General features: G+C 43.9%; 1 protein-coding gene across 2 annotated transcripts in view; it reads right to left on the reverse strand.

Moving 5' to 3' along the window:
• Positions 1-17,936, reverse strand: part of COX16 (cytochrome c oxidase assembly factor COX16) — a 54,357-nt gene extending 36,421 nt beyond the window's left edge. Inside the window, exons 1-2 of one of the 2 annotated variants that reach the window (XM_084264038.1) lie at positions 17,855-17,936; positions 625-702 (exon numbers count right to left, since the gene is read on the reverse strand). In XM_084264038.1, the coding sequence (XP_084120164.1) occupies positions 625-702; positions 17,855-17,914 (138 nt within the window). In that variant the 5' untranslated portion in view covers positions 17,915-17,936. The remainder of the gene's footprint in view (positions 1-624; positions 703-17,854) is intronic. The other variant, XM_084264039.1, reaches the window with a different exon arrangement.
• Between the last annotated feature and the right edge of the window lie 830 nt (positions 17,937-18,766).

Consider the following 18,766-nt stretch of genomic DNA (forward strand, 5'->3'; position numbering starts at 1 on the left):
TGAACTGATGTGCTCTGTTCAGATACTATTTGGAACTAGTGGCACACTAGTTTACACCTGGAGGTGTAAACAGCTATTTCCCTCATTCAGAAGATTTTCAGTTCATTTAAAGAAAGGCTACTTCCATACAGAACTTCCTGGCACACTGAGTAAAGACCAGCTCCTGTTTGTTTCATACAAATAGGATGTAGCACAGTGTTAAAGGTTTCTGCTTATCTCAGTCAATGCAAAGCCAAGCTCCAAAAATCATCTAACTTTATATACTCAATGGCCAAGTACTGTTTGAAACAGTTTTCTTCATATCTTATTTAGGTAGGATACAGTATTTTTGTAATAACCACTTCCTTCTTGGGATTCAGAATTGCCACTTATAAATAACCAAAGGAACAAAGTTTCTCTGCTATTTATGTCGATCCATTTCACTAATAGTAGAAGGATTCGCCATCATGTCGGCCCCTTTACTGTTACCCACACTCCTCACTGCTTAAGAACCTCAACTATAGCCCAGGGTGCAGTGGTGACAGGCAAATCCCCAATACCAATAGTCTGCTTGTCCTATCAACCCTTTAGAAGACAGTACATGTGAAAAGTTAAATAAAAAGGAAAAAATATCATGTCAACTACCTTGCCATGTAGTTTATGGACATCATATCTAATTTGAGCAAATTCACGGAGTCCAAAGGATCCTCCAACAAGATACAGCTGAAAAAGAACAAAATAAAACAGATGTGTTAGGACTATTAGGAAAAAGAACACTTGGCATACTGACCCATTTGATTTACCAAGGGACCCTACTATTCTCCCAACAGAAACTCCAGGACCTGAAGAATCAACTGGAAGCTACAGATAGAAGAGGAAGTATAAAATTAGAGCCACCTTCCAATCTCTGGGCCTGAACTTCTCAAATTTCTTCCTTTGTACAAAGACAGCTGCTTCACGACTCTCATTTTCTAGGGACTTCCTCTCCACTTGCCCCTTCTTCTCCCTCCCCATATATAGCTTCCTGCCTTAACTGCAGCAAAGGAACCTTAACCTCCTTTCCACAGCACTTACTCTCTTCATTTTCATGCCCTGAAAGACACTGATATCTGTGGGTAAGAGCTCTAATCAAATGCCTGAACACACCAACTGATTGGAGCTGTGGTTCAGTGATACATTATCACATCAGCTAAGAAATCATAACTAGCATACCTGCACCTTTATTATTGCCTCCTTAGTTGTCTTGCAATTCCCTCTACACCTCTTAAGTTTATGACTAATGAAGGGAGACATGGGGACAGGGGGAGAAAAACACCTTCATATCCACATAAAGAAATGATTTTTTTCTTATGACAGAAGGATACCATAAAACTATCCCTGTGGTTTTACCATTAAGAATGGGCAGAACAACCAAGAGATCAAGTCTTGTTAAAAAGCACCATTAAGGACTTGAAAATTAGTTTAGAACTCTAGCTACTCTGTAGAAGAATCAGGCCTCTTGTTCCTGCTCTGACCTGACAGACACCGTCTGCTGTTCTCCGTTAAGACAGATGCAGAGGAGGCCAAAAGGTATCACATCTAAAGACGCACATCTGTGGAAGGTGGAAGCACAAGGAAGCTCTAAGGATTTGACTGAAAAAAACCCCAAACCTCCAAACCTCTGTTTTACCACACAGCATTGTTCTTGCAGTCTGCCACTACAGGATATTGCTGTACTACCCACCTTCTACACATCGTCACCTGATTTCTTGTTATATGTTGTGTTTGCAGCAATCGCCTGTGTCCAAGAAGCCTGACAATTATGCTGCACAGGTAGCCAAAACTTATGTTCTTTCCAAAATGTATGGTATAAAAAGTTCAGGTCACTGGGGCCAGAAAGCCAGATTAATTTCATTTAAATTGAGAGGAGACAAGAGGAGAGGAGGGGCCTTCTACAATATTTATTCCTTCTAAAAACTGCTGGACTGCATAATTTCCTATTAGGCAGGTCAAACTGTTCCCAACCCTGTGAATGTGCTCTGCACACACACTGGTGCTGGTACATTCCAGACCGGTACCCAGGAACTCATGTGCTCCTTAGGGAACTTCACTGATTGACAGGAGTTAAAGGCCCCACAGTCTCTTTCTGGCCTGCCCTTTCAATAAGCCTAAGAATTGAGCTGAGAATTAGAAATAAACAGACCAAAACTTTGTGATATAAACATCCAGCTGCTAGGTCACAGAACTCCCATTTCAGAAAGTTAATCAGAAAACCATCATTTGGTAGCATGTTAACTGGGCACCACACTTGTATCATAACTGCTGAAGGAATTAACATTGCTCTTGCAAACAATCAATCATGGAATACACAAAGGAAAAAAATGTATTCATATAAAGGGGGGGAAAAAAAGGTCTTCCTTGTGTGTTAGTATTTTGGTAAGAAACAGTAACAGGAAACAGAAAAGAAAGTATTCAAAACAGTTGAAAAGAACCTGAACATTATTCAAGACTTACTCAATCAAGGCAAGTATGTCAGCTGAAGGAGACTGTGACACACAATGCTGAAAGTCACACCATAATGGAATTGTAAAATTGTTGACACTACAGCATACATCTTCATTAGCTGATCTCCTTTAACTGCTAACAAGTATTATGTTAATTACCTGCCAATGAGTTAGCTTAAACTTCAAGTCCTAGTGGAAAAGAAATCAGAAGGTCTACAGACAAGTTTGTGGCTGTTCCAAACCTCTTACTGCCTTTTTACATTACTAACACATTGTCAGAGAGTGGCTATGGCAAAAGCAACTGCACTAGAAATGGTTTAGATAAACTAGGCAGAAAGTAGCAATTAGAGACTTGCACAAACTACATACTGTTCTGAGGTGCAACAGGAACAAACATAAGGCATTTAACTGGCCTGTTCCTCAGAGCCCAACAACTACTTAGCATAATGAAAGGGCACACTGTGGCTTACCAAGCCATGCTCCAAGCTAAAAAGGAACTATGACATTATTCATCTCCCATCATTTAAAACTATGTCATGTACACCGTAAGTAAGGGAAATGAAGTAAAAGGTTGTTGCATGAAATCAATCATGTGCTACTCATCTCATCCTATCACCTGTTTGACAGCAACCATCAATTATTATACAGTGCCTTTTACATTTGTGGCTATTACACATGATGCAGAAGTTGATAAACACACCCCCCCTTCTCAGTTCCTTTAGGCAGGTTTTGGCCAAAGAGGGATCTCCTGGATGGAGTCCAGTGCAGGGCTACGAAGGTGATTAAGGGCCTGGACCACGAGGAAAGGCTGAATGAACTGGGACTGTTCAGTCTTGAGAGGAGACAACTGAGAGGGGATCTGATCAATGTTAATCAATATCTGAAGTGTGGGACACAGGGGGAAATGGCCAGCCCCTTTTCAGTGGTCTGTGGGGACAGGACAAGGGGTGATGGCCTCAAGTTGGTGCACAGGGAGTTCTGCATCAATCTGAGGAAGAACTTTTACACAGTGAGGGTGAGGGAGCCCTGGGACAGGCTGCCCAGGGGGGTGTGGAGTCTCCTTCTCTGGAGAGATTCCAGACCTGTCTGGACCCCTCCCTATGTGAACTGTCCTAGGGACCCTGCTGTGGCAGGGGGTTGGACCCAATGATCTGTGGAGGTCCCTTCCAATCCCTATAATTTTGTGAATCTGTGAATCTGCGATTCTGTGTAATTTTACTCACATCACCTTTATATACTACTAAAGTGAAAAAACCCAATTGGTTTTTTGCTCTTGATACAGCATAGGGAGTTGTTCTGTTAGTTTTCTCTCTGGCAGCTGGTGCAGCACTGTGTTTGGGAGTCAGGATGTGAGCAGTGCTGATAACACTTTTTCATTGTTGCTGGGCAGTCACAGGCTTTTCATGCTGCCCTGCTAATGAGAAAGCAGGGGGCACCCAGGAAACTGACCCAAACTAACCAAAGGGGTATTCCATACCATGACATCATGCTCAGCACAAAGGGAGGCCAGTGAGGGATGAGAGAATGGCTCCAGGACATGCAGCCTGGAGATGATCCAGCTTTAGCTGTACATCTGAGTTGTGTGGTTCGTTGAGAAACTGCACTGTGTATCACCAGTTCTGCAAATTTTGGTATAAATTCCTGTAATTGCTATTGCTCCCTCCCCACAAGGTTTGCCTTCCTCTGCCCAGTTTTTGTTTTCTTCCTCCTCCCTTGCCCATTTTCCCCCTTGGTGGGGGGAGTGAATGAGCAAGCAACTGCATGGTACTCAGGTACTGGCTGGGGCTAAACCACGACCTGGCAAGCTGGCACAATCTGCTTGTCAGGCATTACGAGGAAACATCAGTTAGGCCACCTCAGGGTCAAAATTACAAGAAGAAAAATTGTAAGAAATATGTAAGAAATTACAAATGCTACTGACAGATTACACAGTGCTGCAAGGTTAACTGATTTTCATATGCACAGAATACACACACACAAAATTATATGAGTTTACTTGATCAATGTTCTAAAGAACCAAACATGATGCCTAGGACTCTGTTGCAAAACCAGACCAGAATCAGTCATATTCAGCACTTATTTAATCAACCAACAGCATGTCAATACAGTTAGCTGACAGCCAGCAGCGTGAATTCCCTTGATCTACACAAGCCAGAGCAGCAATGGACAGCTATTCAGTCAATTAAATTTCTGAAAACTGTGTTCAAAAGGCATTAAAATAAGGTATAAAGTAATTTCTGCAACTATAATAGCATTAAAGGTAGTAAAGTACTCAGTGACTGACAATGCATTGAGTGGAAATGTTAGTCTTGGTTTAAGTGTTCCCTTTTTCTTTTTTAGGTTATGAGGAAAGACATCTTGTTTTCATTAAAGTTAATTCTGTTTAAAGGGAAGAATGTATACATACAAATAACAATGAAGCCCCAAGAGTCATCAGTAGAAGTATTAGAAGTGGGATAAGACTCAAGAACTCTAGCAACATTATCAACCTGTTGGCTTTGAATGTTCTGTATGTCTCATTTCTAGTTTCCCAATTCGTACAGAGATAATCTCTACATTTCTTCCAAAACACTCTTCAGTTAAGAAATGGATGCATTTGCTCAATGTAAGCCAATGGTAACAGCAAAGTCCAGCATGCTCCATCCACTAGTCCAAGCATAAAAGAGACAGAAGAAGACATTCAGGGTGCCATACACATAAAACAGAATATCAATTAAGTCAGGCTCAAGTTCATTCTCCAGGTAACTGAAAGGGCAAAAGTAATGTGTAGATCCAGGCCTGGAGGTTGCTGTCCCTGCCTGTGGCAGGGGGGTTGGAGCTCTATGATCCTTGGGGTCCCTTCCAACCCAGACCATTCTATGATTCTATGATTCTAATGACACATAGAGTGAAAATTAAAATATTTTCTTCATTTCGATCCGATACTTGACTGACTTCATATAAATACTTGACTTACATCATCAAATGTTAAGGCACTGGCATCTGAAGAGTACTCATGCTGGGAAGTTCAACTGCATGCATCTGCCTTTTTTCATTGTGAGGGAACTACTCATTTTATATGCTTCAGAATGCGAAGCAAAAAACATTATTTTGAACATCACCCCTCTGAGGATGCATCTCTCCTGAATGCACTCAGCAGATTAATGAAATGATAACTTCTCACTTTTTCCTTTATATTTGAAATTTACCTTAAGAAGGCAAAAATCATAAAACATACTAGTTAGCCAGCACGTAATACACTAGTTAACCAGCACAACCCCCATTAGAGATCTCATATTGGACTATTCCTTTATGTTTCAGTGAGTACACAAAAAAAACCCCCTCCAATGTTCTAATGCAATTACGCATGCATGGAAGATTTGCATGTTCCAAAACAAAATGAAAGATAGGATGTGACATAAGAGCACCATCTGTCACATACACTCAGCAACCTCAATAAATGTTTTATGTAAAAAAATGACATAAAATTCTCTTTAATAACATCCTTTTAAAAATTCTGTTTGTTCACTTCTCTGTTGTTACGCAATCACGGATGGCAGCAGACTGATCCCTTGAACCACCTCTTAGGATGGCAAATACTTGTATTTGTCACAAACTACAGTGAGATGGTCACTGAGGACTCAGAACAGCTGAACAATTTGGGAGTTAAGGCAGATCCCTATTTCTTTTGTAGTTTCTTGCATGACCTAAAGCAGCTATCCTAATTTCTCTGGCAGCACCAGCATTTTGCTGTATTACAGACATCCCTGTTGTTAGAGAACACCATTCCTGCTGCAGTACCAATTGTGAAAGCCAGATTACAAAGTTACATTTGCCATAAATTCCTAAATTAACCAAATCACAATGTTTTGTGCTGGCAACACAGATTATGAAGTGGTGGAAAATGTTATGTTACAAAGTACTAGAGAAGGAACATGATAATTTTCTAACCTCTTCAAAACTGCTGCTGTAAAACCCTCCAGCTATTCATCAAGAGCTTCAAAACTAGAACAGTCAATGTGAATGATTTTATTTTAGTTTGCAGTGATCACAGTAGAAAGGTTTTTGGGGCTTGCCTTTTTAAAGAACCTCTGTATGTGCAGTGCAAGACTGGTGAAAGACAGCAATCTGACAGCCCAGAGGACTGAAGTCTTTTTTTTTTTTTTTCTTTTCCCCTGTTCTTTAAATAAAGCAGCAGGGCAACCTGCCAGTCCCAGAAAAGACCCAGGGAAGTCATCTGAACCCGAAGCGCCCCCCTCTGCCAGCTCTACCTCTCCTCATGTCTCACAGCCAGTCCAGCATTTGGCTCCGATGCTGAAACTGCTCAGAGAGAACAGTGCAAAGTCTTCTCAGAACCTTACTAAACTCTCTCCCCCCGCACTTCGGTGGCAACAGGACTGTCTCGGCCTTTTCTTCTTGCCTGCAACAAATGGAAATCACCTTTAGCTCCGATCACAGGCCTCCTCCAGGGACAAACACAAAGCTCTACAACCCTCACGAGTTATTTCAAAAGCATGACAAAGGAAGAGAACACACTGACTTCATGCACAGATTTGAATTTGCAAAATGCAGAAAAACTGAAATGCATTGCATTCAAAAATGGGTGGGATATCCTGCCTGCATGGGTACCATGATGGCAATCCGGTACGGCAGCTGGCACAAACTGGTGCCAATCCTAAGCGACTGATAAAGGAGAGGAGTGTAGTTTTCCCTGTACGTAGAGCTCTCTGCAGAGTATTAAACTTGACCCAAGGTATCAGGTTAATTGGCTCTGTATAGAGTGTGTTCAAAGAAAAGATTTTAAAGGTTGCAATTATGTATAGCTACAGGTCAAAGCACAACACAATCTGCCTGTATCCTTACAGTGTTCCTATGTCTTAGGAAGAAAACAAAAACCATTGTTCATTAAAATGTCCCTTTCATAACACCTTGGAAAGCACAGAAAGTATATTTAATAGAAAACCATCTAAGAACAATGTAGAAGAGGCAAACCCATATGTTCCTCAGTGTGATTAGCTAAAAAGGGCATTTGCAGCCACAGCATTGTCATTTTGCATTACACACCTTGCGTGGGCTGGTAGCTTTGACAAGGGAATTTCATTCAGCAGCTGCAGCGGTTTGACAACCAAGCCTGCTGTGGTGGTCAAGCTGCAGTTTCTGAACACCACCTTCTCTTACTTAATAATCTTCCAAAAGCCAAAATTTCTATTACCTGTAAAATTATCATCCTCAGTACTCCCAGGTTCAAATCTAGCCAAGGTACAGTGCAGTAAGGAATTCCTTACATCTCATGGTGTTCTTGTGATGTGTTAGGCCCAGCTCAAAACAACAATAAACTGGAACCTGCTGTAAAGGATGTAAAAATGAACCACAGCTACTCAAGTAATACTTCCCTATTGACAGAGATGGGACAAAGGATGAAGATGAAATGTACTTCAGAGTAAAGACTCATCTTAGGTCTTTATATCTATCACCCCTCAAAGAATCATAGAATCATAGAATGGTCTGGGTTGGAAAGGACCCCAAGGATCACACAGTTCCAACACCTCTGCCACAGGCAGGGACACCAACCTCCAGGCCTGGAGCTACACAAGGTTGCCCAGGGCCCCATCCAACCTGGCCTTGAACACCTCCAGGAATGGGGCATCCAGCCCCATTCTGGGCAGCCTGTTCCAGCCCCTCACCACTCTCTCTGTAAAGAACTTCCCCCTAATATCCAATTTAAACCTTCCCCCCTTCAGCTTCAATCCATCCCCCTTGTCCTGCCATTATCTACCCTTTCAAAAAGTTGATTCCCCTCCTGTTTGTGTGTTCCCTTCAGGTACTGGAAGGCTGCAGTGAGGTCCCCCTGCAGCCTTCTCTTTTCCAGGCTGAACAAGCCCAACTCCCTCATCCTCTCTTTGTAGGGGAGGTGCTCCAGTCCTCTAACCATCTTCGTGTTCTCCTCTGACCCTCCTCCAACAGTCCCACATCTTTCTTGAACTGGGGGCCCCAGCTCTGGACACAGGACTCCAGCTGGGGCCTCAGGAGGGCAGAGTAGAGAGGGACAATCCCCCTCCCTGTCCCTGCTGCCACCCCTCTTCTGATGGAAGAAGGTGGAGACAGAGCAGGACTAAACACAAAGTGAAAACTGGCATCTGTACTTACGTTCCTGTCTTGAGGCTCAACATCAAACCTCAGTTTCCTGGAGCACCAGATCAGTCCATTCCAACAGCACTGAACAATGCAAATACACCCTCTATGTTTTTAAATGGAACAGAGGGGAAATCCAGGGTACTAAAGAGTGCTGGAAATAAAAGTTAGGCAAACTAAAAAAGTACTCAAATTAAGAATCAAAAGCCAAGTTTAACGTGTTGATTGGAAAGATGTGCTTGGAAATGTTAAAGCCTGACAGTCAACTGGAAAATGGAAGTGAGCTAATTCAGACTGCACAAACTGGAGTCCAGAGAAGCTCATTCAGCTTGAACACACTGGTTTCCACTCCAGCACAAAGAGTTCAGGGGGTGGTTTTTGTCCAGAACAGCCCCTCGCCCTGCTGTGGATTCAGACACACACAGATGAACATGAGATGCAAAGCAGAGGCGCAGCAGGAGCCAAAGATGTATTTCACTGTAAGCTTAGAGACCCAATATTTCTAACACAAATCACTGAAGCGTAAGAATGACACTCTGATTCGCTGATTGGGAGCAACCATTTCAAAATGCTAAAAAGAGTTTTGTATTTATTGCTCTTCCAGGCTACAAATGTAATACTTGTAGGCTTTTTCAGGCAATCACAATTTATCTGCAAATATTAGAAGTCAAAATTCTCTTCTCATTACCTTGTATTCATCTCTCAAAAGCATATTAACATTTAAATCAACTGTTCTGCATACATCAAATTTTATTGTAAAGTTGCAGGAAGCAATAGATATTAATAAAAATGCTGCAATTCAGTATTATGAATTGTTCAAGGTGATAATATGAATGATGTTAACAATAACACTGACATATCTGAAAGTGAAAAATGCTGATTGTAGTAATTCTGTTTCATACAATTATTAGAAGATAATGTAATAACAGCTTCTAGGCATTCACACTAATGGCAATGATAGAGCTTAGAAATGTGATTACTCAGGAGAAGAATTTTCCATATTTCTATCATCTTTTATGGCCAGATTTTCCATCATCTGTGGGGAAAAGTGTATTTAGTGTGTCCCAGGACTAGGAATTCAGCAGCTTTTTATGAAATAAAGAATGTTCTATTTAAAGAAAACTTCAGAAAAAGTTATTTAAATACATTTAAATGATAAAAACATACGTTCTTGTTTTGGGTTTGAGTGAAAAGGTTTTTGGGGAGGAATGAGGGTGCATCAGGAAGAAGGGAGGAGTAGCAGAAGATGTTTTAAGATTTGGGTTTATTTCTCATTATCCTACTTTGTTTTGATTGCGTTGAGATAAAGAAATTGGCATAAAATTAGGTGATTTTATATAGCCTTAGAGTTATTTTAATAAAAAAAGAGATCATAGAATCATAGGATGGCATGGGGTTGGGCCCTCCCAAGGATCACAGAGCTCCAACCCACTTGCCACAGGCAGGGACACCAACCTCCAGGCCTGGATCCACACAAGGATGCCCAGGGCGCCATCCAACCAGGCCTTGAACACCTCCAGGGATGGGGCATCCACCCCCTTTCTGGGCAGCCCCTTCCAGCACCTCACCACTCTCTCTGTAAAAAACTTCCCCCTAATATTTAATTTAAACCTTCCTTCCTTTAGCTTTGCATAGTTGAACTGCAGAAGCTGAACAACCTTAGAGGTAAGGAAGTAACTAGTTAACATGATTTTGTAGAATAGCATAATGTCTCTCATGACTCTATTGTAAATTAGTAACCAATTAAAGAGGGGCAATATGTTGCAATTGTTTAGGTGCATCCTGCTGGAAGTTGAAACTAGTTTTAACAGGGTGATGCTTATAGACCATGAAGAAAAGCACAAGGAACACGCGCTGAAAGAAGAGGTAAAAAGTTCACCAAGAGGAAGACATCCAGCCTTCATCCCTGACAACCACCAGAAGACCACCTGAGCGTTACTGGGCATGCTCTACCTGGGAGGAGTCAATGTAAATGACTTACTGGAAATGATATGTATAACCCTGCCTTTACTTAGAAATACAATGAATATGTAAAACTAGTTGGTTTAAAGTTAGGAAGGGTTGTCTTGAACGGCGCACGCACTAGCAGGGGCGGTCGGTCCCCTGTGTGCCCAGCGCTGCGATGAAGAATACCTGCTTCACAGCCACCAAGGCCTAGGGAGTTCGGATTTTGGCTTTCCACAACATCAGGGTAACAATCAGACGCAGTTTATTCCCTGTTAAGTCTGGTTTGCTCATATGCTGATTGTGGAATGATCTCTCCCTGTCCTCATCTCCACTCCTAAGCCTCTCAATATGTATTTTCTCCCCTGTCCACTTGAGAAGGGGGCAGATGGAGTGACTTCCATGGGCATCTGGCCTCCAGCCAGGGCCAAACCACCACAGTTCCCTACCAATTACCCTTTAAAACTTTCCCTTTCAGCGACTTACAGCACAACAGAATTACCATTTTGCAATATTTGCAAAACATTCCGGGCACCGGTCATAAATTCCAGGTGACTCTTCCCCAGTGAACAAAACTAATCCCCAGACATACAAATTCATGTCCTGATGTCTGGGAAAGGCTTTTTTTTGTTTGGTCAAAAAGGTTGAGAGGCAACTGGTTCGTTACCAAGGGCCTGAGATGCCATGGCCATTCTCTACCTGTGCCTAGAAGCACCGACCATATTTCTGCAGCATTGTTGGGGACTCTGACCTTTCTCCTTTGCCTGTGCATGACACAGACTCTTGGCCTCTCTTGACAAAGTGTTAACTGAATTAAACTTGCACTGTTCAAGGCAGCAATGCTGATGGCTTTGTAGTACAGTCTGTGTGCATAAACACTGACAAAAATAGATTTTAGGAACGTGTTTACTCACCAAAATAAAAATCTTTCCCTGTTCCAAGCTACCCTTATCTTCTCTTGGGGGGGTATGCAATATTATCCACAACATGTAAAACACCAAGACAGGATCCAGGAGAGTGAGATGCGCAGCCAAAGTACTTGTAAAAACACTGTCATTACAGGATGAGGAAAAAAAGCCCACAAAAATGAAGTCAAAATCTACAGCTATAGATGCGGAGGATGCTGCAGCTTGCCACAAACTGGAAACTTGCAGCACTACCTATATACACTTATTTTAGGTGTGCAATAAGTATCACCAAATGAGACACAGGCTCTATTTTCTGTCTGCTGAGATGTCACTTCAGCTCCTCAGAATTTAATTTCTCCCTTGTAAGACACTGACAACACAACTGGAACTGCATCTATACTTTCCTTATGACCTTGTCTAGAATCAGAGACAGAACCACAAATGCAAGTTTTGGAATGAAATATGCATATGAAATAACAGGTTTTTAACAGGTGCTTTAAAGCTGTTACTGCTTTGCAATTTTGAAATCCTAACATGTTTCCTCAATGATCCAGACTCACCATATATACTTGTCTTAAAAAAAAAATTCCTTTGAATGACCTTCGAGCATTTTAACTGCACTAGAGAAGTAACTTCACACTCTCAGTGTCTCCCAAGACACGTATGACACTAGCTGTAATACCAAAGAGACTTGTTCCCTCAAGATCTTACAGAAGCATCAAAGCAACAACAGGACACAGACAAGCACATCCTTCTTGGACAAGAGTGTGGAATATAAAGCAGCAGCAACACAAGCTCTTCTATAATGTGGCCAGCAGGTCAAGGGAGGTGATTCTGCCCCTCTACTCCGCTCTTGTGAGACCCCCACCTCGAGCACTGTGTCCGGTTCTGCAGTCCCCAACATAAGAAGGACATGCAACTGTTGGAATGGGTCCAGAGGAGGCCACAAAGATGATCCAAAGGCTGGAGCACCTCTCCTGTGAAGACAGGCTGAGACAGTTGGGCTTGTTCAGCCTGGAGAAGAGAAGGCTCCAGGGAGATCTTACAGCAGCCTCCCAGTACCTGAAGGGACCTGCAAGAAAGATGGGGAGGGACTCTCTAGAAGGGCATGTAGTGATAGGACAAGGAGGAATGGTTTTAAATTGGAAGGGGGTAGATTTAGATTGCATATTAGGAAAAAATTCTTCACTACAAGGGTGGTGAGACACTGGAACAGGTTGCCCAGAGAAGTTGTGGATGCCCTCTCCCTGGCAGTGTTCAAAGCCAGGTTAGATGGGGCCCTGCACAGCCTGGTCTAGTGAGAGGTGTCCCTGCCTATGACAGGGGGTTGGAACTTGATGATCTTTAAGGTCCCTTCCAACCTAAAGCATTCTGTGATTCTAAAACAGAACCATGCATCCTGTAAGTAGTTAAGCTTCACATGATAAAGAAAGAATCCCCCCAATGGAGATGTCGATACAGATGACAAAGATGTTTAAGTTACCACAGAGGTGGCACAGCCCTCCATCAAAACAGCAAATTTTACAGATATATCTGTAAGTTCACTGGAATTCATCCCAACATCTACACAGATGTTACCATCTTTACCAATGCTTTAGGACTACTCACCCTGCAGCACTCAAGCTGTTAAGATATTCCATGCCAAGTTACATCACTCTCCTGCATGCTTGTTTTATGCCATGCAGAGATACCTTATCTGTCAAGTTTACAGAGTTAAAGAAAACATTCATAAATCAAGGTTTCCTGCAAGTTTAATTCCTACCCCCTACAATCTTCTTGGTGCTCACAAAGAAACAATCTTATCTTCTGAGAAAGTATGAGTGAAAACTGTGATTTACACATCTTACTCTGAAAGCTGTTGTCAGTCTGCAGTTCAAAGATCAACCAAAAAAATCCCTTCTGCACTGTAATATTCTAACAGCCCCAAGCCCAAAAGGACAAAGGAACAAGATAATACGCACTAATCAGTGAGAAATATTAAATATATTTGTGCATGCATGGTATAATGAGACACTCATCTGACTTTGAACTATGATTTCTTTAATCTTGGAGACTTTACAAGTGTCACGGTGGATGAGAAACTTAACAGGAGCCAGCAGTGTGCTCTTGCAGCTCGCAAGGCCAATGGTATCCTGGGCTCCATCAGAAGAGGGGTGGCAGCAGGGACAGGGAGGGGATTGTCCCTCTCTGCTCTGCCCTCGTGAGGCCCCATCTGGAGTCCTGTGTCCAGAGCTGGGGTCCCAGTACAAGGAAGATGTAAAACTGTTGGAGAGGGTTCAGAGGAGGCCATGAAGATGATCAGGGGGCTGGAGCACCTCCCCTATGAAGAGAGGCTGAGGGAGCTGGGCTTGTTCAGCCTGGAAAAGAGAAGGCTGCAGGGGGACCTCATTGCAGCCTTCCAGTCCCTGAAGGGAGCTGAGAAACAGGAGGGGAATCAACTTTATAAAAGGGTAGATAATGGCAGGACAAGGGGGATGGATTAAAGCTGAAGGAGGGAAGGTTTAAATTAGATATTAGGGGGAAGATCTTTACAGAGAGAGTGGTGAGGTGCTGGAACAGGCTGCCCAGAGAGGTGGTGGATGCCCCGTCCCTGGAGGTGTTCAAGGCCAGGTTGGATGGGGCCCTGGGCAACCTTGTGTAGCTCCAGGCCTGGAGGTTGGTGTCCCTGCCTGTGGCAGGGGTGTTGGAACTGTGTGATCCTTGGGGTCCCTTCCAACCCATGCCATTCTATGATTCTATGATTCAAAGTGGCATGGGGACTTTTCATTCAAATATGTGATGTAACAAGGGAATATATAAAAGCCATTTGATTTTTTTTTTTTTTTTTTTTTTAAATAAAATACAGTACTTAAGAAAAGCCCAGCAGTACTGAAGAATAAAGAAAATCTGTTTAGTGAAAAATAAGATGCACAGGGTGCACAAATCTAACAGAAACCTCTGGTTCCAGTATTAACAAATCCAGCAGAATTTAAAGTGTTATGAAGGCTCCTTCTGATTTTGTGCATAGATTCAGTGCCTTTTTTGCTGTAATTGATCTTTTAGCACAATTCTGTTCAGCTGCTGAAATGCTTTCAGAGTTCAATAGAACGTTGGGTAACTGACAAGAATTGTATGAATTTCCCTTTTTCTTACTCCTTGGGAAGGCTTTAGCAGCAACACAGCAATATTCTGAAGTATTCACAGGGGAGAATAATTTTAAGGCAAGGAGACATGAAACCCTGGAAAGAAATATAATAGAATATTTCTCTATATAAAATTGTCTCTGGAGGAAAGAGCTCAGCAGCAACAGAAATAGAATAAAATTAAGCAGTACAAAGCCAAAGAAACCAGCCTCAAAAAAATTCTGCCATGTCCAATGGCAATTCAAGCAAAACCATTGGGAGGGCCAAAAGGACAACCACAGGTCTTCCTTGACCTGGGACACTGAAGCCTTGAGCTCCAGTGCTAAAGCAGAACTGAGAAAAAATCTATGCCATTGCTTCCAGATGGTTCTTGAACCTCTCCCTAAAAACCCCAAGTATGTATCACAAGTGCTCTTTTCCAACAAAGAGGAGTATTTTCCTAACATCAGCTTTAAATCTTATTTAGCTTGGTACTTCTTTCCCAAGCTATGAAAAGCAACCACCACTCTCAACATGTGATGCACAGAACTTCTCAGACCTTTCTAAAATAAATTAATTCCTTCAAGCATCCCTTAAGAGTGGACTGTCTGGTGTACCTTTTACGTTACTCTTCTCTATACTTCATAGTTTGCACCATAGTTAGCACCATAAAGCGGGAAAATTACTCCAGCTGAGGATTTTGAGTAGGCTGCAAGTGTCACTTACTTTACTTTCAACAAGTTTCTGTGCCTTATAATGACACTGCTGTTTTTTCACATTATTACAGCCCACACTATTTCTGCAGGATCCACCCCAACCAAGACACCTTTTGATTTGGAAGGCAGCTGATAACTACATTTTATACTATTTTTTCAATTCTTTGAGAGATCAAATGATAAGAAGCACATCTCTGGCATACTTTCTCTGAAGTGCAATTCTCAATAGCTAATTTATCAACATATAGAAAGCTTTATGATCTTGTGTATCAGTTGCATCTCCTCACCAACCACACCTATCAAGCATCACATCTGCTGTTTTTATTGTTGAAAAGCAAGGGTGACTGATTTTCTTCACTAGGTCACCATCTCTAAGTATCTACAATTTAATCATGTAATGTTTTCCCCAAAACCTTTATGGAGTTAAAATTTAGCCAGAGAGTAAAAAAACCTGCCTGAGTTCCCTTCATTTTGAAAGAGAAGCAGCAACCCTCAAATAATTATGTAAACAGTAAGACTGAGACCTGAAACTATACCCAAACTCAAACTCAAAGGTGAGATTAATAAATAATGTAAGGGTGCTCCAAAAAAACCCCCAAAAAACAAAGCAAAAGATGTGAAGAAATAGAAGGCAAAATAAACTCAGTGAAAGCATGAAAGCAGAACATTTCTGGACAGGCTTTTAGGTACACATACATGCAGCAGGATACCTAAACAGCTGTGCCACTGTGCTCATCACTTTATGAAAGGTGTTATATGAAGAGATTGTCTGCAAGCTCTGGGAGCCAAATTGCTGATGCAAATGATTCATACAGTTGGGGTATTACCACACTAGTTTGTTAGTTTGTTTGGGCTTTTAAAATGTTTTCATTTCTTACAAATGTCTTCAAGAATATTTTGAGAAAAGATACTTCAGTGTATTCAACTGCATGAATATTTCCACTTAAAAGTCCTTACTGCATAGAAAATAATTGGCCTTAAATGATTTTTACTCTAACAAATGTCACTATTCACCTTTGGAGCACTTCATTGTCTAAGGCATGCTGCTGCAGATGTGAGGATGACACTAATTTCTCTAGCAGTATTATAAAAATGTTGGAAATACCCTTTGCCCTACTCTTTACCCACCTTTAAATCTGCTTTTTTTTTTCTAATCTTTCTATGGAAAGTGAGCCATGAAGTGCATAATCAAGGCACACTGCTGCTTCTGACTTCCTTCCCAAGTTTTTATCCGTAAGTGCATCAGAATTTTTAATTTTTCCTCTGATGTGCACAGGTTCCCACGACAGGCAGCTGCAATCTATCATGCTGTCTTGTCCTAGGATTTTGTTCTGTTCCTTTATCAATCTTTTCTAACCTCAACTGCTCTAGCAGTTATACCTCCCCTAACACTTTGAGCACAACTGTAACTACAGCCTATGAACTAATTTAATTCAAATTCTTCCTATTTACTTACATGTACAAGTTATCAGACCAATACTGCCGTTGCCATTTAAAATCAAAACTAAAGAAAGACATGCATGTAAGCAGCATTTTAAGGAACATCAAGATGCAATGACCTCACTGCTTAGTTAGGAATACTATTTTAGTTAGGAACACTTTTAAGAGTACTTTAACTACTTTAAGAATACTTTAAGGCCAAAGGCATCCTGGCTTGTATCAGAAATAGTGTGGCCAGTAGGTCTGGGGAGGTGATTGTGCCCCTGTACTCGGCATTGGTGAGGCGGCACCTCGAGTGCTGTGTCCAGTTTTGGGCTCCTCACCATAAGAAGGGCATTGAGGTCCTGGAGCAAGTCCAGAGAAGGGCAACCAGGCTGGGGAAGGGGCTGGAGGGCAAATCCTATGAGGAGTGGCTTGAGGGAGCTGGAGAAGAGGAGGCTGAGGGGAGACCTTATCGCCACCTACACTGACCTGACAGGAGGGTGCAGAGAGGTGGGCGATGGTCTCTTCAGCCAGGTGACAGGAGACAGGACAAGGGGAAATGGCACGAAGCTGCCCCTGGGCAGGGTCAGATCAGATGTTAGGAGAAAGTTCTTCCCTCAAAGAGTTGTCAGGGCCTGGAACAGGCTGCCCAGGGAGGGGGTTGAGTCACTGACCCTGGGTGTGTTTAACAGACGGGTAGATGAGGTACTTAGGGATAGGGTTTAGCACAGGACAGGAACGGTTGGTCTCGATCATCTTTTCCAACCTTGTGATTCTGTGAGAATGTTCTAAAACCCTCCCCCTGACCTCCAGAGGCCAGCACTGAGCCCGCGGGCTGGGGGCAGACGCGGCCCACGCCCTCCCTTCATCTCCCCTCCGGGCACACAGCCCCTCATCAGCGTCGCCCACCAGCTAATACACGACCCGTCCCTGCTCCCTGCCAGCGCAGGTTCATCCACCCTGGAACACTGGGCACCGAGAGACCTCCCCGCGCTGCCTCCCCGACCCAGCACACAGCCTGGCGCCGTGCCCTCCGGAGACCAGGCGCCCGGCACTCAGGCAGCGTCGGGACCGTGGCATCCCCGGGGCCCGCCCGGTGCCGCCGGGGCGGGGCCTGGCACCGCTCCGGCCCTCCCCCAGACGCGGCACCTCCTCCCCGGCGCCGGTGCCCCCCTCCCCGCTGTGCTCACCAACAGGGGGACCCCGAAGGTCATCGTGCGGCCCCGCCACAGCTTCCGGAGCTTCTCCATCCCCTCAGGCCCCGGGCAGTGCCTCCCCTGCCGCGGCCCGGCCGCCACGCTTCCGGCGGGGAGCGGAACCGCGCGTCACCGCGGCTCCCTCCGCCGCGGCCGCGCGCCTCGGCGAGCAGGTTCCGCCGCGGTGTCAGCCCCCGGCGCCGCCGGCTGCCCTCCCGCTGGCAGGCGGGGGTCGCTGGGGCGAAGCGGGCAGGCGCGGCTGGCCGGCCGTCACCGGGCAGCGCAGCCGGGCTTAAAGCGCTCTCGCTTGCTGTCTCGTGGAAGGAGTCCACACGAAACGGCGCGGTCAGCGAGCCAGGGGCTTTCCCCCGCGCGGCTGCTGCGGCGAGCCTGCCTCTCCGTAGGCTGGTACAGGTGTGCCGTGCCCAGAAGCCACCACCGGCACGGTCACACTCACCAGTTACAAAGCCACAGGGTGCTTGATGGGTTTCTCTGGTTATACCCACACGCACCTAGCACAGAAACCTCTGGGAACTACCAGATATTTGTCGAACATACGACAGCCGTATGCCAGTACCAGACCAGTGTGAAGGGGGCCCTCCACGCGCTGGCTTTCCTGAGGGGAAATGCTTGCTGAGGGGCGCGACAGGAGAATGAAAGCTCCTTCCTCTGCGTCACTACGCACCGTTTGGTGGTCGGACTGGATGAGGTCCCTTCCAACCCCTACAGCCCTGTGATTTCCACAACCCAGATTGCTGCCTGATGGCGAGAACAGCCGGGACGAAGTGGAACAGGGCCCCTGGCTCAACACACTGGGAGTAATTTCAAACCATTTGGAAAATGAAACACTGGATTACTTGCTTTGGTCTACTCTATTAATCACGGTGAGGAATTGGGGGAGGGACT

This window comes from Gallinula chloropus (genome assembly GCF_964237585.1).
Source record: "Gallinula chloropus genome assembly, chromosome: 4".
NCBI lineage: Eukaryota > Metazoa > Chordata > Aves > Gruiformes > Rallidae > Gallinula > Gallinula chloropus.